This window comes from Ambystoma mexicanum, chromosome 10, assembly GCF_040938575.1.
Source record: "Ambystoma mexicanum isolate Mex_15411 chromosome 10, UKY_AmexF1_1, whole genome shotgun sequence".
In the NCBI taxonomy this organism is placed as follows: domain Eukaryota; kingdom Metazoa; phylum Chordata; class Amphibia; order Caudata; family Ambystomatidae; genus Ambystoma; species Ambystoma mexicanum.
Window position 1 is genome coordinate 236843439 of NC_090932.1, and position 23349 is coordinate 236866787.

Here is a 23349-nt window from a genome sequence, read left to right on the forward strand (position 1 = left end):
GAGAAGGTGAGGAAGCCTCAAATCACGCAATAAACATCGCGGTGGACCTCGCTGAGTCAGGCTTAAAGCAAGTCAATAATGGGGTCGTATTACGTCGACAGTCATGGCTTAAGTGTACCTACTTCAGGCCAGAAGTACAATACAAAGTTTTAGATATGCCCTTTGAGGGAGACCTTCTTTTCGGTGAGAAGGTGGACGAAGCCCTAAAGGGAATGAAAGAGGACTCGGACACGGCACGTTCTTTGGGTGCCCTCCAGAGTGGCAGAAACTGCAAGTCTTTTCGTCCCTTTAGAGGGGCTTCAGGTAATTCAAGATTCTCTGCATCTGGAGACAGATCAGCTTACCCCTCCCAGGGATACAGACGTGCCTCCCAAAAGGCAAACCGTCGCCGGAACTTCCAGACTTCCAGGAAAAGACCATCATATCCGTCGTCGTCGAGAGACAAGCAAAATAAAGATCAGCAGTGACATACAACACACCGTTCTGGGGGGGAAGAGTTTCAGCATATGGCGACGAATGGGAACGAATAACGACGGATCAATGGGTGCTGGATACTATAAGAAACGGACACTCTCTACAATTCAAACACAGCCCTCCGCAAATTCCACCTGCGTTCACCGCTCATTCCCATCTGAAGATACTGCAACAAGAGGTAACACTCATGTTAGCAAAGGGCGTGATAGAATTAGTTCCAACATCACAGAGCGGTCAAGGAGTCTACTCAAGATATTTCGTCGTAAAGAGTCTACTCAAGATATTTCGTCGTAAAAAAGCCGAACGGCAAATGGCGTCCCATTTTAGACTTACGCGATCTTAACAAGTCTTTAAAGAGCCTGAAATTCAAGATGCTCACTCTGCAGGAAGTGATCCGCGCCGTTCAAGAGGGGGATTTTCTAGCGTCCCTGGACTTACAGGACGCGTATTTCCATATTCCAATGTGTCGGAAACACAGGAAATTCCTAAGATTTGTAATGGGGCGGACTCACTACCAATTCACGGTTCTTCCTTTTGGGCTCAAGACCTCCCCCAGAACGTTCACGAAATGCCTGGCTCCTGTAGCGGCCTGGCTAAGGAAGCAAGGCCACCATGTATACCCATACCTCGACGACTGGCTGGTAAGGGGATCCTCCCCGGCGTCGACCAACACAAGTTTACAAGCCACCATGCAGCTTCTACAACAGCTGGGATTCGCCATAAACTTCGAAAAATCCTCTCTGCAGCCATCGAGATCGCTGGTATTCCTGGGGGCACAGTTCGAGACCCAGTTAGGATTAGTGAAACCTTCTCTCGACAGAACCTCAAGACTCAATCAACAAGCATGCCGACTACGGCGAAACACCAAGATCTCAGTGAGAAAATACGTTTCGGTCCTAGGGGCCATGGCATCCTGCATCCATCTGGTGGAAAACTGTCGCCTATTCATGAGGCCAGTCCAGGAATTCCTCGTGGACCGATGGACGCAGGCTCAAGGATCGTGGTCAGACAAGATAACCATCGACGACGACAAGCTGCTTCGGACCCTTCAGTGGTGGCAGAGTTTACACAATCTGAACAACGGCGTACCCCTACAGGAGCCGGAGTTTCAGCGAACCATAGTCACGGATGCGTCCCTAACCGGATGGGGAGCTCACATGGGTGCTCTCCAAACGCAAGGTCGCTGGTCTCCAACGGAGTCACTCCTACACATAAACGTGTTAGAGCTCAGAGCAGTACGATGGGCCTTGAAGGCATTCCTACCACACATCAGGGGCTCGCGAGTACGAATACTGACCGACAATACAACGGCCATGTTTTATCTGAGGAAACAAGGAGGGACGCGATCAAGAACTCTTTCCATTGAAGCCCAGAAAACATGGCATTGGGCATTAAAGCACGAAATTTCCATCGTGGCTCATCACCTTCCAGGAGTGAGGAACTCCCAAGCAGACTCCCTCAGCAGAAGCATGGCCCAGATACACGAGTGGGAAATGGACACAGTTCACCTGATGAAAGTGTTCGAGAAATGGGGTCACCCCCCTCTGGACGCCTTCGCGACCAAAGACAACAAGAAATGCGAGCAATTCGCAAGCAGATGGCCTCAAGAGGGCTCCAGGGGGGAGGCATTCTCCTTCCCATGGACGGACATGTTCCTCTATGCTTTTCCCCCGTTCCCCCTCATACGGAGGACAATACAGTGGATACGCAGATAAAATTGCTGGGTAATTCTAGTGACACCATACTGGCCAAGGCAACCGTGGTTCTCCAACCTGCTTCACCTGTCGCTGGAACATCCCATAGGGTTTCCCAAAGCCCCGAACCTACTATCCAGGGAAAAAGGCACGGTGTGGCATCACGACCCGGACAGTCTCAACCTTACAGCCTGGCTCCTGACTTTTCGGAGTTCGGTGCTTTAGACGTTTCGGAGGATTGTCAAAAAATTCTGCAAGCTGCTAGAGCCCCTTCTACAAACAAATCCTACTCCTATAAGTGGCGGAGGTTCTGTGAATGGTGTAGGGGACAACAGGGCCTATAACCGTTGTCGGTGACGCCAGAACAAGTTCTACCTTACCTGCTCCTCTTAGCGGAGAGGGGATTATCCTTCACATCGATAAAGGTGCACCTGGCGGCCATCTCGAGGTTCACAAGGAAAAGGCAGTCGTCTCCTCTCTTTAGCGACAGACTTGTAAAACACTTCATGAGGGGTTTATTTCGAGCTTTTCCCCCAGAAAAACGTTTCCCCCCGACTTGGAGTCTCAACACAGTGTTGGCAGGCTTAATGAAACCGCCTTTTGAGCCTATGGCCACGTCCGACATAAAATTCATTTCGTGGAAGTTGGCATTCTTGATTGCTATCACATCAGCTAGAAGAATCTCGTAACTGCAAGCGCTGGTCGTAGACCCGCCATACCTAAATTCTTTAAGGACAAAGTAGTCCTGGCAACTAATCCTATGTTCGTCCCAAAAGTTCCGACAGTGTATCACAAACACTCGTCCATTGTTCTTCCTACTTTCTTCGCCACACCATCATCGGCAGCAGAAAAAGCTCTTCATGCCCTGGACGTTAAGAGGGCTCTGAAATTTTACCTACATTGTACACAGGAATTCAGGTCTACTAGACAACTGTTCGTCGCGTATGGTCCGTCGACGAGAGGAAAAGCAATCTCTAAACAAGGATTGGCTCGATGGGTCTCATCGACGATTGCGTTTTGTCACTCTAAGGCCAGAAGGCCACTGCAAGGACATCCTATAGCCCATTCTACAAGATCAATGTCCTCCTCAACAGCTTTATGGGCAGGAATTCCGTTGACGGACATATGCCAAGCTGCGGCATGGTCAGTGCCCCACACGTTTACCCGCCACTACTGCCTTGCCAGGCAGCATGCGGACGAGGTGCAGATGGGAAGAGCTGTCCTGCGCCATCTGTTTCAGTAAGGTAAGCTCCACGCTGTGGAGAATATGTTGTCTACCTTTCAATGACAGTTTATTTTATGTGGGTTAGGTTATTTGAGGTAACTTATTCCTACTGTACATATGCATTGTGTAGCATGTTGAGGGTATATTACATTACATTCTCACCGCCGTCTCAAGTGTTACTGCTATACAATCTATTCTAAGCATGTGAATCCATGAAAGATCCAATGCTGGAGAAGGGAATAGTTTCTTACCTGTAACTCCATTTCTCCAGCATTGGTATCTTTCATGGATTCACATGCGCCCGCCAACCTCCCCGGAATGTAATGTATTTGATTGATAAGTCTAACCCTTCCTACTTTGGAGGGGCCGAAATCTGAAGGGGAGCCGCGGGGGCAGGCCTCTTATACTGGGACGGCCTACGGAGCATGCGTAGGCGGGTCCTAAAAGGACGTAGATAGGACACAAAAGTGTCGGAAGTTTTCCTATTGGAAAAGGCTATATATGTGTACCAAGGGGTCCCAGTCTGACGACGGGGAATATTCTAAGCATGTGAATCCATGAAAGATACCAATGCTGGAGAAATGGAGTTACAGGTAAGAAACTATTCCCTTCCTATACTTTCACCCAGGCTTGTATGTCTTCCTGTTTCTTGCAACCAAGGCTTCTTCTAATGGTATATACTTTATTGTGGTTTGAGTCTCCCCCTCTTTTGGGGCTGTGATCAACTTTTCCCTTATCTAGCTCACTTGCATTCATCTCACATTCGAGATTCATGGAATACTTTCTATAGATTGTTCCCCCTCGGAATCACTTAATCTCTGGGGTCCTTTTCCCCTCTTCTCAGGATATTTGGGCTCAAGTCTTAATGTCTTATCCTTCAGGGTTATTCGTTATCCGCTTTATCGCTGTAGCACAGTTCCACTTAAATTAATTTGTTTAGCAACTCGTCACTTCCACTGGGAAACATTTCTGCCACTTGATAACAATGTCCCGGTGGCCTCCCGGTTCTCCCGCTTTCCCAGTTACCTCGAGGTCTGCAGGGAAACACTCTCAGGCTTGGCACTCGCTTGGATTAGTTTCCTTTGTTCGCCTTCTTGTGCTTCTTGATGCTACCGGTGAGCCCTCATTGGTATTCGCCCTCATTCCGACCGGGTATGGCTATGGGTAGCAGGGCGTCTCATCAACTCCCCAGCTGGGAGGTTTTGATGTTTGATGGCCGTATGGCCCACCACAAAATTGTCGTGGTCACGCCACCGCAGGGATTAGCATTCTCCTGTCGTCCTCTCAGCCAGTAAATGCTGGCCCTCCATTGTTTTCCTCTGGCGTTCTCAAAGTCACATACTCTGCAGCCCTCTTCGACCCTGCTCCTCCAGGCATAACATTGTCAGGGGCCTTCTCCTGCTTGGGCTCATCTCTCTCTGTGCTTCGACTCTCCTCAACGTGCTCTCTCCCCCCTCAATCTCTTTGTCTCAATTATTTGGATTGGGTTGAAAGCAGAGATGGAAATGTTCGAGGGAGAAAAGACAGAAGATTATTTTTCCGAAATAACCTTTGGCCTATTCTCCCCTGAACATTTCCGACTTAACCCACACCCCTCCCCACCTGCTGCTGACTCGCTGTGTCCCTGCAACGCTTGTTCCCTTTCACTTCCGTGATCGGGAACCAGCGCCGCCGGGTCCTTTCCTTATTCTTTTTCCGGGACCGGCTGCGGGTGACACCCCCGCAACCCCCACTCGCAATATAGTGAGCAAGGGTGCAGGGAACGCCCCCGCCATGGAATGGGGGACTTGGTAAAACTTTCTGGACATTTTCGGTATTTTCGAACGGCTGGAATTCGGCCGAAACTCCCATTCGGTCATTTCATCTGTGATTTTGGATGATTCCAATTGTTTGTATGTCTTTTCTTAAAGAGACAGATTTGTTTCCTTGTTCATAAAGGTACAATTTAGTTTTGCCTTCAGCAAAGTCTCTGGGTACTACAATGTTCTTCAGATCTGATAGTCCCATATTTGCTACTAGAATGGAGGGTCTAGGGAGTTCCTCATAGGAACAGGAATCCTTGTCCCCAAAGGGGGAGTCTCTTCCAGTGAGGTCTGACTTGCGTAGACCCCTGGGGAGGGTCTCGCAGAGCAGGCTCACCTCACTAGCCTCAAAGGGGGAGGCTCACCATTGAGAAGAAGGGTGTTTGCGTGTGAGTGTTTGTATGACCTCAGCAGCTGGTGTGTATGTGTGTGGCCTCAGCAGCTAGTGTTTGTGTGGCCTCATTAACTGATGTATTTTGTTCCTGAACAGTGCCTTAGACAACATCTGATGGTTTCCTTTTTTTTAGGTTAATCATTGTCTGCCAGAGAAGATTGTTGTCTATAGAGATGGGGTGTCTGATGGACAACTGCACACGGTGGCCAAATATGAGATCCCACAATTACAGAAGTGCTTTGAGACCTTTGAAAACTATTATCCAAAGATGGTTGTGTTTGTAGTGCAGAAGAAAATCGGCACCAACCTTTATTCTGCTTCCACAGACCAATTTCTCACCCCTGCCCCAGGAACGATTATTGATCACACAGTCACTTCCAGAGAATGGTAGGTTTTTGGTCTTTGAATGTGGTATAGGTGTTATTTGCAATTTGCCAGCATGGGATCTTTGTGATGTGGGCCGTAAGTTCACTCTAATAATGAAGGGCTCAAACAGAGAATGCAGTATGACTCTTTACCAAAAATTCACCATCCCCCCAATTCTGTCCTGTTCCTTCAATGTCAACATGTGGAGTTTCCTGCTTTTTCACCCTCCAGGCAAAAGAAGGAAAATGGTATATGGATGCCCCTTATCTTTGTTGGTTAATTTCTCTAAGTTTCGGGAATTATGCATATTAAACTTCATCTATGGAAAGTGAAGGAAGCTGGTACATATTGATAGTTTAACCAATTTTTCAGCACACTACACTTGATCTAATTTTGTTAGTCTAATTTTATTAAAAGAACACAATGATTAACAAATAATAAAGGAATCACTAAGCAATCTTTTATTAATGTAGGTAACTGTACATTTGTATCCCTCTTCACCTGCATCTAGGTGACTCGCCGTTTTTCCTCAACATCATGCAGGACGTTTTTGATAAGCGTTGCATGTGTTGGGTAAAGTCTTAAAAGGTCATCTTGCGGAATCATTAGTATTTGTCTTCCTGTTTCATGTACCGTAGATATGTGGCCAAGTAGTTGAAATATGCCTTACCTGAGACAGCAGGGAACAGAGAGCATCAAACCCAATTGCAATGCAGCGAATTGCATCACAGCACTCGTAACCTCCTTTAATGCCCTCTGCTTTTGGGTTACAGCGCCATAAAAAACAGACATATCGCCCTTTTGAGGACATTTTTTTGGCCAGCTCTGAAATCCCCATGGTTCACTTTGTGCTACAGGGCTGCAAGCATCAGCACTGTCATTAGTCGACATTGAAGACCAGGCCAGTGACATGTTCACCATCGATGGAATCTTCAATGGCAGGGTAACCCGCCAACATTGTTAACTTTGGTCATGAGCCATCACTCACAAGTTGATTGTCTCCAACAGTACAACATTGCAAACAACAGTTTTTATGACGAAAACATTCAAACAGACTCTCGGCGTGATATAGTTCTGTAATACCTCCCAGAGGTTTCTCCAAGATGCTTCTCTTTTTCTGTGAGACACCACGGATCCTCCTTATTAAGGGTCAGACCTAAAAAATAATGGAGAAATGCAGGGCCTACCACCACGGGTTTAAGGACACATTTCATACAGTTAGGAAGGCAGCTTCTCCTAGCTCTGCCATACCAGCAAGACTTAAAAAACCTGCTCCGACGAGGGCAGAGACTGTGCCAAGACAATCCACCCCTGACTCTGCTTCCTTCTTCGGCTATATCAATCTTCACTTCAGTACTGCACTAGGAAAGCAGACGGGTGGACTCAAGGTAAAAATACCCATCCCACAGCTGTCACTACCTTAAGAACAGCCGTATCTAGAGCCCTGTTGGAAAGGTATGACGGAGTGCTTTGGGAGTTGATGCAATGTGTAGCTTTCCTTCTGAGAGAAATACTTCTTGGCATTCACAAAAGGTGTCTGCTTGCTGTGCAATCGGATCATCAGTGCTGCAAAGGATTTCAATGGATTGCATTCTCCCAGATTCCTTGTCTTGATTCCTTGTGTGGTGTTTCCAGATTCAATCTCCTCGGCACACTCGTGCCTAGACCACATCACTGCTCGACTCCGGACAAGACATTGGCAGTCAAACTTCTAGCATGTGCTACACCCCCACAACTCAGTTCCTTTTTTCCATGTGCTCTGCATGCTGTTCGGAACAAGGCTCATAATTCTATTTTTTTCCTGCGTTCCAATGTCTGTGCAAAGGTCTACTGGGTTCAAGCACTGCCGAGACTGCAGATCCAAAATGTCAATCACTGACCCACACTACATTTGTGTGTGGTGTCTAGATTGGAACATGGCACAGAGCATTGCAGCCCATGCCAGTCAATGAATGCAAAGGTCTTGAGGGAGTGCTTGGCAAAACTGCCACTTGGCAGACCCCCGTCGAAGTCGCCTGACAGTTTGGTAACTAGATTCTCAGGAGCCGACAATGAAAGGCCCACTCCTGAGAAAAAGGATGCCCTTAAAGGCAGGCAACGTAAAAGATATACATTGAACTCTCACTCTCGCAGTGAGTCCCATCGCTCTTTTTCCTCCTCTTCCCACAAGAAGTCAAAGCAGCACAGACATAGGCACGTTCCAGATTCGTCCGATGAGTGGGCGAAGTCTTACCCCTCCAAGGGGTCAACAAGTTAGGAGTGGGAGGAATTCAAGCAGCAAATGTTGCAGTTGTTTGAAAAAGCCATGGCGGGTATGGCTTCGACCATGACTATTGATGACCACGCCTGGGATAATGGGCACAAAGGTGTTGAACAAAGGTAATACACCGTAAGGCTGGCAATGACTTCTACAATGCCTACAACGGATGCGTTTGGGACACCTGCCAGGATTTCCTCTTCGATGCCGGCACAATATCAGTATTGGAGCTTCGCCCCTGATTCCAGAACAGACATTTTGGAGTCCATGCTTTCCATCTTCGATGACAATGGCGACCCGTTCCCCTTCAGGATGGAGCCATTGGCAGACGTGTGACTCGTCTATGTGCCAGACTTAGTGGTTGAACAAGCAGAGCTTGTGGATCTACCGTTGGCCCTTCACAACGCAAGAGGGTTTGGGTGCCTCTCGCCATGTCGAACTAAAAAAGACGGCACTGTATACGCACCTGAATGCCCAGTATGGTAAGGTTGTTGAGAAAGTGTTTGCCGTCCTCTGCTTAAGGGATCCTTTTAGGCCCTTTATGCAACATTGTCTCTGGAGCATAGCTCAGCGGCAACATGCTCGCCTTGGAAGCAAGATGATACGCAGCAACACAGGTTTGATCCCCGGGTCTGCGCTTAGAAACCTGTGGGTATTAGGCGCGTTATAAATTTCATGTATACCATATCATAAATATAACCTCACAGATATTATTATTTTTTAATTGTTTTTTATTACCAAGGCAAGGAGGAATACATTGTCAAACATTCAATGTTCGAGAACATTGATCTTGTAAAGTTCACTTTCCCTTGCTTGGTTCCTCCCTCCCCTCACCCAACCCACCCTTCACCGCCCTGCCCCTAAACACAACTGTGGGTCTTTCAAGACAGAAAAAGTCATAGAATCTAAATTGTCCAGCAACAATCTGCTGCACAACTGTAAGAGATAACTCTCCTCTTGCGAGCTGGGCACCATGCTCAGGATCAGCGCAGACTTTTGCCTGAACTTCTGAATGCGTTATGGGACCTCAGCCATTCCCCCTCCAGCCCAAACTCTCCCTGTGGATTGCGGCAGTGAACTTCTATATAAGGTATATGCCGTTAGCTTTCGCTACCCATTCATCTAGACTCGGAAGGTGCACCCTTTTCCAATGTCTAGCCAGGCAGGCCATGGCTGCAAGCAACAGGAAGTTTACCATGTGAGGCAGAGTCCTCCAGTGATCACCTTCCTTCTCCAAGCCAAATAGTATCAGCATTGGGTCTAAGCTGTGGCCCACCGCTTCTGCTTCCTCGATTCATCCCAGGACTTCAGCCCAAAAGACCTGGACCGCCTGGCACCCCACCACATGTGCCAGCAATCTGCCTTCTCCCCGCAACCGTGCCAACACAGGGGGCTTACTGATGGGAACATTTTAGACAACCGTAAAGGGTTGTATTGCCATTTGTGCAACAACTTAACTCCATATAATTTAAACTGGCAGGAGATCGAGGTCTTAAAGGCCCTCATACTCATCAGGGTCCACAAGCCATCATCTCACTCCACCTGCAGATTTCTTTCCCACCTTTTCCAGTGCCCCTCATCTGCACCCCTGCTCGTCCTCACCAATGCCCCATTAAGGAACGAGATGAGTCACTTAATTTCAATATGTGTGTCTAGGATCTTCTCCATCGGAGTGAGGTCTCTCTGTAGTGATTCCTTCCATTTCTCCACTGTGAGAACCCCCTTGAGTCCCAAGTATAGGAAGACCGATAGCTTTTCCACGTTCAGTGCTGCCTCTAACTCTTGGATCCTGATAAAGCACCCTTTGACCTATAACTGTCCCTCCTTGGCCAGTCTAGCTTCAAACCACCCCTGATACCTCTCCGGTTCCGGAATATCATGCCTTAATCAGTGGGGCCCGAATATGGTTCATTGGTGAGGGCCACGTAGTGCCCCCCTCCCCCCGCATATCTGTTTTTTGCCTCCACATCTCCCACAGACCTCCCAGTATCCCATGTTGCCTGATTCTACTATGGAACTTTTCCCTCAGGACCCACAACCATTCCCCCACTGTGGCTGGGCGGAGGTGATGGTTTTCTAGGTAAACCCATTGTTTGTCTGCATGTTCCCGAAGGTGTGGTACCACAGCCCTTAGCTGAGCGGCTTTGTAATATAGCATTTAGTTCACACCCCCCCCCCCACCTTTGTCTTGTGGCAGCACCAAGGTGTCATAAAACACCTTTGGTTTATGCCCCTGCCAGAGGAAGCGGAGCATCGTCCCTTAGCCTCCTTCAACTGCTCTTCTGGCAACATTTGAAACAAATATAGTATCCTTGGGAGACATTTCATTATTTAGGGCATTCAACTGCCCCATCCACGAGATATGGTGCCTTTCCCATTTAGCCATTTCCCCATACATTTTGTTCAGCAAGGGGGGGGGGGTAGTTGGCCCCACTCTGGTCCCCCAGAGATCTAGAAATATTCAATTCCCAGGTATCGAATGCTCTGGATCTCCATCCCCAACCGTCTGACGGCTTCAACGGCTCTGTCAGTCTTTGGCAAAGAGAATAAAACAGACTTCTGGCAGTTCTCCGGATTTAAAGTGAAGGACCCATATTCCTCAATCGGTGCCTTAGCTGCCGGAACCGAGCTTGGTGGGTTCCTCAGGTGCAGGAGGACATCATCTGCATAAAGCCCCAACTCCTTTCTTCCCACCACAGTACCTTCCACCTGTGGTGCCCCTCTGTCGCTCAGCAAGAGGCTCCATGGACAGGGTGAATAGCAGGGGGGCAGTGGGCACCCGTGCCTTGTGCCGCGCTTCAGCTCAAAGGCCTGTAACAGATTACTGTTGACAGCAACCCTCGCCTTGAGGGAAGATTACAGTGCCTGAATGCCCTTCAGAATCTGACTGCCAAACCCATATTTCTTCAGGACCACACTTAGGAAGATCCATCCCACCCTATTGAAGGCCTTTTCGGCATCCAGGGCCAACAGTGTGCGGTTACCCTCCTGACTCTCGGCCGGGTCCATCAGTTGTAGTGTCTTCCGGAGTGTGTCCACCCCCTGATAAATCCGTCCTTGTCCGCGTGGCATAACGCACTCCATTCTGGATGTCAGTACCTTGGTGAAGACCTTGGCATCAGGTGGACTGGGACAGAATTGAAAGCAAAATGTGGAACAAGTCCCTGGGTCTTCCAGACTGTGTTCCGATCTCCTGCCTAAGATTTGAGCTTGGTCTTATCTCTTTGAAGAATTGGTTGGAGTGGAAATGGATCTCCTGTTATCGATTGATCCTGGTCCCTCCTGAAGCATCACTTTGAGGTATTAGCTGTTGCCATGCTGAAATCCTGTAACCTCCTTTTAAACATCTTGAGGATTAAATGTGTTGAACTCCTTAGCCTCTCTGATTTAGATGCTGATACACTTATGTCCAACCCATTAAAAACAAAGTAAAGCTTACTTCGAATTGACTCATTAAGAACTACGGACAAAATGAGAACTGCTAAACTCTCTGCATTGCCCTCGCCTATAGACAAACCAAGGTCCTTCTTGCCGCAGTATTTAAAGATATCAACAGATGCAAGAGCTCAGATGGATTTCTTAAGACTAAGATTCAATTTACTCCCTACTAGAGAAATAATTAATATTCGCTTTAGTGATCTCTATCCTACTAACTTATGTGATGAGTGCAATGCGAATGTAATACAGACAACTCAGCATCTTTTGACAGAGTGTGCTGGTACTTGGCACGTAAGTGTCTCTTGATTTAAACGATTTGTGTATAATCTTGATTCTCTTTTCTTAGATCTGTTTTGGGATAGATTAATCTCTGGAAATATAAGGTTTCTTACTTTTGATGTGGTTTTGGTTTTAAAGGAGCTTAATTTGTTAGGTAATGAGGGAATGGTCAATGTTCTGCCAAGTATCTGAGCAACTTCCTTCCCTTGCTCTTTCATATCTTAAGTATTTTTATATATGTAAAAATTGATGTATTTGTAGCTTGTTCTTTTCCTTTTTTTCTTTTATCTTTCCTTCTTTCTTTTAAGTCATTGTGTAAAAAGTCATAATTTATTCTTGGCTAATGCAAAATAACTGTAATTAAAAAAAAAAAAAAAGACCTTTGCATCCACATTTATGAGGGATATGGATCGGTACGATTTACAGCTCCTTAGATCCCTCTCTCCTTTGGGATAACTGATATTAAGGCCTGTTTAAAGGAGGGGGATGCCCTCCCCATGGTCAATATATTGTTGAAGAGTTTCACCATGTGGGGCGCCAGCTTGGTGGCGAAGGTCATAAAGAAACCCACTGTATACCCATCATTGCCTGGCGCCTTGCCTACCTTCATCCCACGGATCGCCTTCAGCGCCTCCTTCCGGCTAATGGGACCCTCTAGCTCCTCGGTCTCCCCTCTATTCAGATATGGCAGCGGGACTCCCTGCAGGTATTGCTCAAGTTGAGCATCCTCCACCATCGTTTCCTCACAGAGACCGAGCCAATTCCTGCAGTATTCCGGTCGTGCTACAGTGAAGCCTACCTGCAGGTCCTCGATCGCCTCCAACCCAACCGGTCTCCCTCCTGGCCCCTAACACCGGATGCCAACAGTGCGTCTGCCTTAGCCCCCTTCTCATAGTAGCGCTGCCGCAAGGACTGCAACCCAGGCACCACTTTCCCGATCTCCAGTTCCTTCAACTCCTGCCTCTTCCCCCTCGCCGATTTAAGCCTTGCCTGGGCAGTACCTGCACCACCCGGCCCCTCTGCCTTGAAGTCCCGGATCTCCCCCCTCAACCTCGTCACCAACAGGGTCCTGGCCCTTTTCTTCTTTGCACCCTCTCCTATCAGAAGCCCCTTTTAGGACAGTTTTTCTGAAGTCTAACTAAGGGCTTAGTAAAAGCATTCAACTGAGGCAGTACAAGACTCCTCTCTTAGTATAAGGCTGTACCACCTGAGTTCGGGGTAGCGTAGACAGAGCAGCCAGGCTTATTTTAGGAGGGAGAGAGGGCAGTAGATACAGTACAAGTGAAATTGTCATACAAATGATCCAAAGAAACACTGAAACACTATGTATTGTAAAAATAAAGGATTTATTTAAATACAGGTAGGCCCAGATAAATCTAGGGGTTAAGTAAGTACTAACACATTATATGAAATCACAATATAAAACACAACACTATACTTGAAAGTACACAGACACAAGTATAGACCTTATTTGGAACACCTAACAGTAGTTCTAGGGAAGTCAAAACCTTGTTATACACACTTAGTATAGGTCAAGCCTATTCTTTGGGAGTAAAAGACCAATGGTTACTTTCAGATTACTTTTGGTAATACAAGGGCAATAGGTCCTTCCAGTTGTACAGTGACTCTTGGAACAAATCACATAAAGAGTCAACTGGACAATATACATTTTTGGTGAATAGTGAAACACTTATTCTAGGTGCAGTAAAAACCTGTAACTACTTTTGTCATAACACACAGTTATACCAGGTGAGTAAAACCTAAGGATGTAAAATACAATTACAAATGCTTTGGAAATCTGGGAACCACAGATTGAGGTAAGCAATAACTCTGGTAACTTGTTTTGGATGGCACACAGCTAACACAAGGTAGGTAAAACCCACATTCTCCAGCATGGGGTCTGGCATGGATTCACATGCTCATGAATATTCCCCGTCAGGCTGGGAATGCTTGGTAAAGAAAAAATCAGTATCCGTTTCGTTTCTGATCTGTCTTTCTTGGTAGTAACCAATCACTGATCTCTGGGTCATACTGCCCCCAGCCAATGACTGCCCTCTCCCTAAGCCCCGCCTCCGGCAGCCATCCTCAGATTTTTACCGCACGCTCAAGTGTTGCGAGTCCTCGTGTTTAGCTCCTCGAGTTTTTTACTGCGTTTTCACGCTTTTTCAGGAGATTTTCTCATTTTTTTGGTTCAATCGAGCCTCAAGCTCCACCGTTTCTACTTCCGACAACGGGGACCCATTTCGGAATTCTTCTACGGCCCTCAAGGGTGAAGTTTTCATCGAGTTTACACTTCTGCGGCCTACCTCAACGGACATGGCCCAGGACAAGGGAAGCTCGACGCCCGGATCCAAGCTTTTCAGGTGCTGCCCTGGATGCGGATTGCAAAACGTTTTCAAGGAGGACGAGCATTTGCGATGTCTCTACTGCCTTCATGAGGACAAGACGCACGTGGAGAAAGACTGTGCGTTCTGCAAGAACCTTTCGGAACGGACCAAACAAGATTGACGTTCCCGCCTCGCCGCCTGGCTGGAGAAGGGCACAGCAGGTGAGAAGGCGAAGAAGAAGTCTGAGCGGGCTTCTAAGTCCTGTGAGGGCGCCCTGGCGACGACGGGGGCCCAACAGAAGGTAAAGCACCGCGAGTCTGCGGGCAGTGGGAGCGCCGAAAGGTCGGGCTCTTCGGCTGCCAGGCAGGGCGCTACTTCCCCGGCACGTTCGACCACGAGCCAGCGCTCTGGTTCGGGGAAGAGCAAGTCCGAGAACCCGGGTAAGCGGACCCGGTCGATCTTGAAGGGGTAGCGAGGCGCTGACCCTCCCCCCAAGGCGAAGGCCCAGGACGCACCTAAGGTGGTGAGGGCTTTGATCCAGCTGGCAAAGGCCTCTATCGAAGTGGTCGCTGCGACCCTGGCGAAGCTGGCTGAGATTACGCCAGTGGAAACGGCCTCTGGGCCCAGAGTATCCCTGCCACCGTGGAGGGAATCCTCTTTCCAGCCCATTGTTAAGACCCCCGTGAAGTCCTCGGCGGAAAAAGAGGGGGGGGGGAGCGGTGGCCATTACAGACTCGGAATCAGCCTCTGAGGATGAGCTGGTGGAAACAGAGAAGGGCCTCAACGCAAGGTCCATAGGCCTCAACGAGAGGTTCATAGGCCTCAACGAGAGGTTCGATCCTAGGGGTCGGTCCCTGCTGACGTGATCGAAGATAGCGACGATGACGACGAAGAGGGCCCAGTGGAGCGGCCATCCCGTCCGTCGCAGCCATTACCCGAGCCCCAGGATAGCTCGGCGGCCATTTTATTGGCAATCCAATCCTTATGTACCGAGATAAGGACGAGATTACCACGGACCCCGACGGAGGATCCAGAACCAGGCCCATCGGGAAGCCCTCCGAACAAGCGGAGGAGAGTCCACCCCGCTCAGCCCTTCGTGCCTGCGAGACCAGTGGATCCCTCATCCCCCTCGCCGGACCCTAGAGAGGATACGGCGACGGATATAGCGACGGGGACAGACGATGACGGCGGCGATGACACAGTGGACATCCCGTCATCACCCGCCCCCACCCCCTCACCGGCGTCTCCAGCCGAAGAAATTGGCTCTTTCCACGCCATGATAACCAGGGCATCCGAGCTCTTCCGGCTCTGCCCTGAAGAACAGAAAAAGGAGGGGTTTCTGTACCAACGACGAGAGGCCAAGAGGAAGACGGTCCTCGCAGTGCCTTTGCTTGACGACATCTGGGACGAGGGGCTTGCTGTCCTCAAGAACCCTTCCACGACACCCGCCAAGAGGGACAGGTACGAGAAGAAGTACTGAGTCCCCGATGCCGCCCCCTTGTGCCTCAGGACCCAGTCCATGCCGGACTCTGTCGTCTCGGCAGCGGCTAAGAAGAAGGCAGCGGGAGCGGCGGCTTCCACTTCCCCGCCGGACAGCGAGGGCAAGAAGTTGGACTCTATGGGACGACGAGTCATCTCGTCAGCGGCAACGACGATTAAGGCGGCCAATGCCTTGGCAATCGTGGCCCGCTACGACAGGGAGCTCTGGTTCAAGATAGCTCCCCTGCTAGACTTCCTACCTGACGACAAGAGGGCGGAGGCCCTAGAAATTCTGCAGGAAGGCGAGGTGGCGTCAGATCACGCCATAACGGTGGCAACGGACATTGCTGATACCGTATTTCGCCAACTGGGCAACAGAGTTTGCCTCCAACGACGAGGATGGCTCAAGGCGACAGACTTTCGCCAGGACGTCCAGACCACAGTGTTGGACATGCCGTTCGACGGCAGCAACCTTTTTGGTAAGGCGGTGGACGAGTCTCTACAGGCCATCAAGACCGACTCGGAGACGGCCCGGGCCCTAGGGGTGCTTCAACAGCGACGGCTCTTTCAGAGCTCCGGAGGCAGACAGGGTGCCTCCAAAGGATCCAGCGGTGGCTCCTCCACTTACCGCCAGGCGGCTCGCTCCTCTTCCCAGGAGGCCTACAGAGGTCGTGGCAAGCAAGGGGGATCCCGCCGTCGTCGCCAAGGCGGCAAGGCCGCCTCCAAGCAAGACTGACCCGGCCGTGTTGTCGGGCCCCCACCGAAGTACCCCGGTGGGAGGCCGGCTGACGAAGTTCGTCAGCGTGTGGGAGTCCATCTCCACCGACCATTGGGTGCTGGACACCCTGGCCAACGGGCACTCGCTGGAATTCCAAAAGAAGTGCCCTCGCATTCCTCCCGTGGCCAGGAAGGAGAATCACGTCCCTCAACTGCTGTTGGAGGTAAAGACGATGCTCAAGAAAGGTGCCATCGAGCTCGTCCCCAGGAGGCTCTGGGCTCCGGAGTGTACTCAAGGTACTTCCTCGTCAGAAAGAAGACAGGCGGTTGGCGCCCCATCCTGGACCTGTGTCGCTTAAACAAATACATCAAGTCGCAGAAATTCAGGATGGTCATCCTCCAGCACGTGCTGGGACAGCTGGAGGAAGGCGACTTCCTATCGTCGTTGGACCTGGAGGATGCTTACTTCCACATCCCCATTCTAAAAAGGCAGAGGAAGTTCCTCAGGTTCGTGGTTCAGGGACGCCACTACCAATTCAGAGCCCTACCATTCAGATTAAAGTCGGCACCCAGGGTTTTCACCAAGTGCCTGGCACCAGTGGCGGCGCGGCTGCGCCTGCAGGTCATCCACGTCTACCCCAACCTGGACAACTGGCTAATCCGGGCAAGGACAAGGGAACTCGCCGTCGAACACACGGCGAGGACCGTCCGATTACTCACGGAGCTGGGGTTCGCCATCAACTACACCAAATCCCACCTGGTTCCATCGCAAGTAGCACTGTTTCTGGGAGCGAAGCTCGATACAGTGGGGCAATTGGCCTCCCATTCAGAGGAAAGGACCAAGACCATCCTGGGCAAGGTACGGCGCCTGTTAGCCACAGACGTGGCCAGGGTGAGGTCCATCAAGTCCCTTCTCGGGATGATGTCCTCATGCATCTACCTTGTACCCCTTTGCAGACTTCGGATGCGTCCGCTACAGGAGTTCCTCGACGCCCGCTGGTTTCAGGCGACGGGCTTCTTCGAGGACAGGATCCCTCTCGACGAGGAGTTCCATCGGGCGATCCTATGGTGGGGCACCCATGGTCACCTCACTACGGGCACGGACTTTCAAACCCCGGCGTTTCAGGAGACGGTGACGACGGGCGCCTCTCTGGAGGGTTGGGGGGCCCACACCGGAGATCTCCACGCAAGAGGCCTTTGGCTCCCGGAGGAGAGGTCTCTCCACATCAACATTCTGGAGCTCTGAGCAGTGTTCTGGGCTCTCAAGTCGTTCCTTCCGTCCCTCAAGGACAAAGTGGTGAGGATCTTAACCGACAACACCACCACTATGTTCTACATACAGAAGCAAGGGGGCACCAGATCCCCAGCACTATCCAAGGAGGCCCAGGATCTGTGGCACTGGGCCGTTGCCCAGGAGATGTTTCTGGTTCCCTTCCACTTGGCAGGAATAAAAAACACCTTCGCCGACTCACTCAGCAGGGAGCTGCGCTCGTGCCACGAGTGGGAACTGCGACAGGATCAAGTGGATCGGCTCTTCCAACGATGGGGCAAACCCCAGATCGACCTGTTCGCGACGGTGACGAACGCCAAGTGCCAGAGGTTCGCCAGCAGGTTCCCACAGCCGAGGAGCATGGGCGATGCTTTCTCGTTCCCCTGGGACAGCCTGTTTCTATATGTGTTCCCTCCGTTGCCGTTGCTGCTCCGCCTCATCAACCAGCTCAAGAGGTCCAGGTGCAGGATGATCCTCGTCGCACCAGCGTGGCCGAGGCAGATCTGGTTCCCGGACCTTCTGGACTTGTCAACGTCCCCACCAGTCAAGCTGCCGGCGGACGTGGATCTTCTCTCTAGAGAAGGAGGCGCCATTCTCCATCACGACCCACAGTCGCTGAACTTGCAGGCCTGGCTCCTGCGGCACTAGAGTTTGGAGGGTACGATATTCCGGCTGATTGCAGAGAGGTTCTAGCAAAAGCCAGGGCGTCCTCAACTCTCAAGTGTTACGGTCATAAATGGAAGAGGTTCTCTGTCTGGTGCCGTGCACAGAAGATTAATCCTCTGCGGATTACGGCCCCTCAAGTACTGCCGTACCTACTGTCGCTGGCCAAAGCTGGACTGGCTCACGCCTCCATCAAAATACATCTGGCTGCCATCTCCCGATATACCAGGACTACGGGACGGGCGTCCTTGTGGTCTCATTGCCTGGTGAAGGAATTCATGAAGGGACTATTCCGATCATTCCCGCCGGTGAAGGCTCCTGCTCCGGCGTGGGAGCTTAATGTGGTGCTGACCAGGCTCATGGGGGCCCCATTCGAGCCTATGCATTCGGCGCCTTTGAAGTTCCTGTCATGGAAGACAGCGTTCCTCGTGGCCATCACCTCCGCACGACGAGTGGGAGAGATCCAGGCCCTATCTTGCAAGCCTCCATACTTGACTTTTCATGACACGAGGGTGGTGCTGAGGATGCACCCCTCCTTCATGCCCAAGGTGCCGTCGGACTTCCACCTCAACGAGCCCTTGGTGTTACCAGTTTTCTTCCCATCGCCTTCGACGCCGGCCGAGAGGACTTTGCACTCGCTGGATGTAGCTAGAGCGCTGAAGTTCTACCTGGACCGCACGAAAAGTTTTCGGAAGACGTCACAACTGTTTGTGAACTTTGGGTCTGTGAATCAAGGGAAGGCTCTCTCGAAGACTTCCATTTCCAGATGGCTCTCCGGCTGCATCATGCACTGTCACCGGTTGGCAAACCGACCGCTGCCGGCCGTCCGAGAGCCCATTCGACCAGAGTGATCGCTGCTACCACGGCGTTCCTGTCTGGTGTGCCCCTGCTGAACATCTGCAGGGCTGCTACGTGGAGGTCGACGCACACCTTCACAAGATTCTACTGCGTCGATCGGGACTCCAGGGAGGAGTCATACTGCCACTTGGCGTGCTACCAAATCTGAGTATGGCTGCCGGAGGCGGGGCTTAGGGAGAGGGCAGTCATTGGCTGGGGGCAGAATGACCCAGAGATCAGTGATTGGTTACTACTAAGAAAGACAGATCAGAAACGAAACTGAGACTGATTTTTTCTTTACCGAGGATTCCCAGCCTGACGACGGGGAATATTCATGAGCATGTGAATCCATGCCAGACTCATGCTGGAGAACAACAGTTACAGGTAAGCAACTTGTTCCTACTTTAACTCCACAATGAAGGGGAAAGTAAAACCCAATGTCAATCTTTACTGAATAGTTATTCTAGGTAGGCAACAACCTAATGTAGACTTATTAAGGACAGGCTAGCAGCAAGTCAGGAGAAGCAAGACCTAGTTGGGGGACACTCATACAGTTATCCTAACAGGACTAACCTGGTGATACCAACAGTTGGAGGACACTCATAAAATTACCCTTCAGGAATAATCTGGTGAAACCAACACATTACGTTTGTAAAGAGGCACAGCCTAATCACAGGAGAGTAAAATAACTTTACATCTACTTTCTTTTAGACTGGCAAAACAGTGGCTAAGGAAGACAAGATGTTAACCATACTTTTAAGAATAGTGCATCACATTCAAGATCAGTAAGAACTTTTGTAACTTCACTCTTAGAATTACAGTTACCCACCAACTCTTTACAAGTAAGTAAAACGCTTGATTTCTTTTCTAGGCAGAAGTCCCAATCCCTCCAAAGTCTTTCCCTTGTTCTTGGAGCATGAGTGTTCTCAGTGGCAGAACGGGGGGGGGGGGGTCACTAGGACTAGTGACCAACAGGCAATGTTAGAATAAGTTCTTAAGCAGCAAAAATCAGAGTTCCTTAGGAAAACTGGGCACACAGGTGAGTACTTTACTTCTACGGTTAGAAGAGGGTCCAGGGGCTTCACAGAAGACACCCCAGCAGGATTCTAGCAGTGGGACTGGGTGTACTGGACGAGGGACCTCCCAATCACAGAAAACACCCCAAAGCTACACAGAAATCCCAACAGGCTTAAGGTAAGTATATACCCAAGCCAATACAGTACCTCAGCAATGAAGAAGAGATTGCAGCAGAAGAACTTCAGGGACAGCAGCTAAATACCCGGTCAGGGGATTCCTTGTCCTGGAGACTGAACACAAGACCTCAGAAGGGACTTTGCAGCAGGGATCGATGAAGAAGGCTCTAGGCAAGATTTCACCCACGGCTGAATGTGGTTCTGGGGGTTTGGTGCCTTTTCAAGGAGCACAGAAGAATACAGAATATCGTGGTTAGATTCTCGTTGTTTAAAGGGTCCAGCACTCTTGTGAGGGGAATTTTTGGACTCGATTTGTGTCTCTGGAGATATACCAGGATTCCCACGAAGTTTCAGCGAGATTCGGAATTCGGAAGACCGTGCACCACACAGTGGCTTGCGGTCCCAGGGTATTGGGGTATTGCAAGAACGCAAGGTCGCAGCAACCCGTGGGATGGCTCAAAATGCAGGCCGTCTTCAATCTAGTGGGTCTCACCAGGCTGTGGGTGCGGGACCCCAGGTCGATTGGAAGGAAGGGCTGCAGCAGGCTCCGGTTACACAGCAGGCTCTCCGGTCGCTGGAAATCATTCCCGCCGCTTTTCCTTCGTCATCCTCTTCGGTTTTCTGTTCCAGTGCTCGTCATGACTTCAGCGTCCAGGTTTCCAGTATTTATCAGGAACTACAGCACAACCTCTGCATTCTCTCCCTGCATTTTACAAGAAAGGGGCGTCTGGATGTCCAATCAGGACAGCCAGCCCCGCACTGGTATTTGTCCCAGTTGAAGGAAGGCGTAAGACAAAGGATGAGGGAGTTTTGGACTCCTCCCCCACTTCCTGTGCTTACAGACTGACTGGAGCCTGGGTGGGGTGTGCAGGGGACTCCTGCCAAAGACAAAACTTAAACAAAGGAATTTCCTCCCCTGGATGTCAGGGGAAGGAACAAGAAACACTAAAATGGCAGAAAAAGAAGACAGGGCCATTTTGATAAAAATGAGCACCCTTGGGTGCCTTTACTGCAGCTGTGATTACAGCCCGCGTTAAAGGTGCACCAAATTAGTAAAAGGTATCACTACCACCAACCATTAAAGGTAAGCCTGTCACTATGACAGAATTGTTACAGTTTTAATGTGAAAGGGGAAACATTGTATCTCCCCAGCACTCCACATAAGGTTTGGGGGGCTGGTTTCACAGAATAAAATGTAAAAGGGATCCAAAGATCCTTTCTACCCTTGGGAACTGTAGTTCACTCAAGGTAAGCACAAGAAAGTTAAATGGGGAGCCCCTAGGGCAACCCAGCAACAACAGGCACTTATTTCCAATAAGTTGTTAGACATGATAACTTTAAAAAGACACTATGGAGAGTCTTAAAAATGACACCCATAAAAAGAGTTAAAGATTAGGTGAGTGTGGAAAAAGGTTCCCACTCACTGAGGTATTAATGAAAAATATCCCACTAGAAAAGCAAAAAGTTCTGGAGTTGAACCAGGAAAGGAAGATTTACCAGCTCTGTGGAAATCTTACCTAACAGCCCCCTCCTTGTTGCCTTTGCAGCCTCCCAGACTATGTTGAGATCCACCTCTCCCATGTTGTTAAATAGAAAAAAGTAATCCACCTCCTTACTGACTTCCTCCACAAAGACCACATCTTTAAACATGTCATTGCATCTCCATGATGTATCCCTCGTCTGTAAGCCTGCGACGGAGATGCCCATGAGTACCAAATTGTGATCCGTCCAGCTAATAGGGATAAGATCGCAGTTGGATACTCTGCCCATGTGTTGTCTCTGTATACACCAGTAGACAATCCTTGTCCAAGTACCATGTACGGGGGAGAAAAAAAGTATAGCCTCTGGTCCCGGGATGGCATTCCCTCCAGACCTTCACCATTCCCTCTCCTGCTAAAAGGTTACAGAGGCCACATCCTGGCTGCGGTCCCCTCCGCCTGGTTGATCGTCGCCCCCACTGCTGTCCAGCCTCGGGTCTGCCCACTTATTGAAATCCCCTCCTATGAGTAAGAGACCGCTGCTTTGCTGAAATAGTTCCCCCAACACTGCCTGAAAAAACTGCAGTTGTCTCTGCTTGGGCCAGTAAATGGTAGCCTGCATCATCTGCATGCCTTCCAATGTGCCGGAGAAAAGCAAGGCTCTACCATCCTCCCTGCGCCACACCTTTGTATCACCCAGGCGAGGCCGCTTGTTCAGGAGGATTCCGTCCCCACCTTTTTGTCCCCGACACCCAAAACACCTGTCTGATCTGTACTCCCTGGAACGCGCCTCTCCTCGCCCATCACTAGCCTTGTTTCCTGAAGCAGCATGATATCCAGCCCCGGATTTTGAAATTCCCTTCCCACCAGTGAACGCTTAGTTGGAGACTTCAGGCCGTTCACATTTAGGGTCCCTACCCTGAGCATGTCCGCCCTCCCACCGCTATCCATGCACACCATGTCTGTAACTCAAACTAACTCTTGACCCTTCTGTTGCAAGAACAAATAACATACCCAACTGCTCCGGAACTGTTCGCCCCCTTCTTCCCGCCCTCACGAACCCTCCCCCACCCTCCTTCTCCTCTCCCCACCATACGATGGGCCACCAAGGGTAGCTTTGCCTCGCCTTCTGTCCCTCCTACCACACCTCTACTCCCTGTTTATCAACCATGTATTTGAGGCCATTTTAAATCACCAAACCCCTGAACAAGACCCCTCCTATCCTGCTCGTAGTCCCTATGGGGGTGTTAAGTTTCTTATATTTCCTGCCGCCTGGCATCCTTCTTTCCGCCATGAGTTCCTGTCTCTGCTCCAAGTTCGTGGGTGCCCCATTTTCTGGGCACATATACGGGGTCGGGACCTCCTCCCTCAAGGATTGTAGTACCTGTTGCGCCTTCTGCTCGTTAGGGATCCTATAGTCTGAGCCGCCTCTCTCAAAAGATAAAACAAACTGGAA

The 23349-nt window shown here is 50.0% G+C and overlaps 1 protein-coding gene across 1 annotated transcript in view; it reads left to right on the forward strand.

The window, feature by feature from the left end:
• The window catches only part of PIWIL2 (piwi like RNA-mediated gene silencing 2), a 2524398-nt gene that overhangs the window by 2344301 nt on the left and 156748 nt on the right, over window positions 1-23349 (forward strand). Inside the window, exon 21 of the mRNA XM_069617761.1 lies at window positions 5723-5976. Within this exon, the coding sequence (XP_069473862.1) occupies window positions 5723-5976 (254 nt within the window). The remainder of the gene's footprint in view (window positions 1-5722; window positions 5977-23349) is intronic.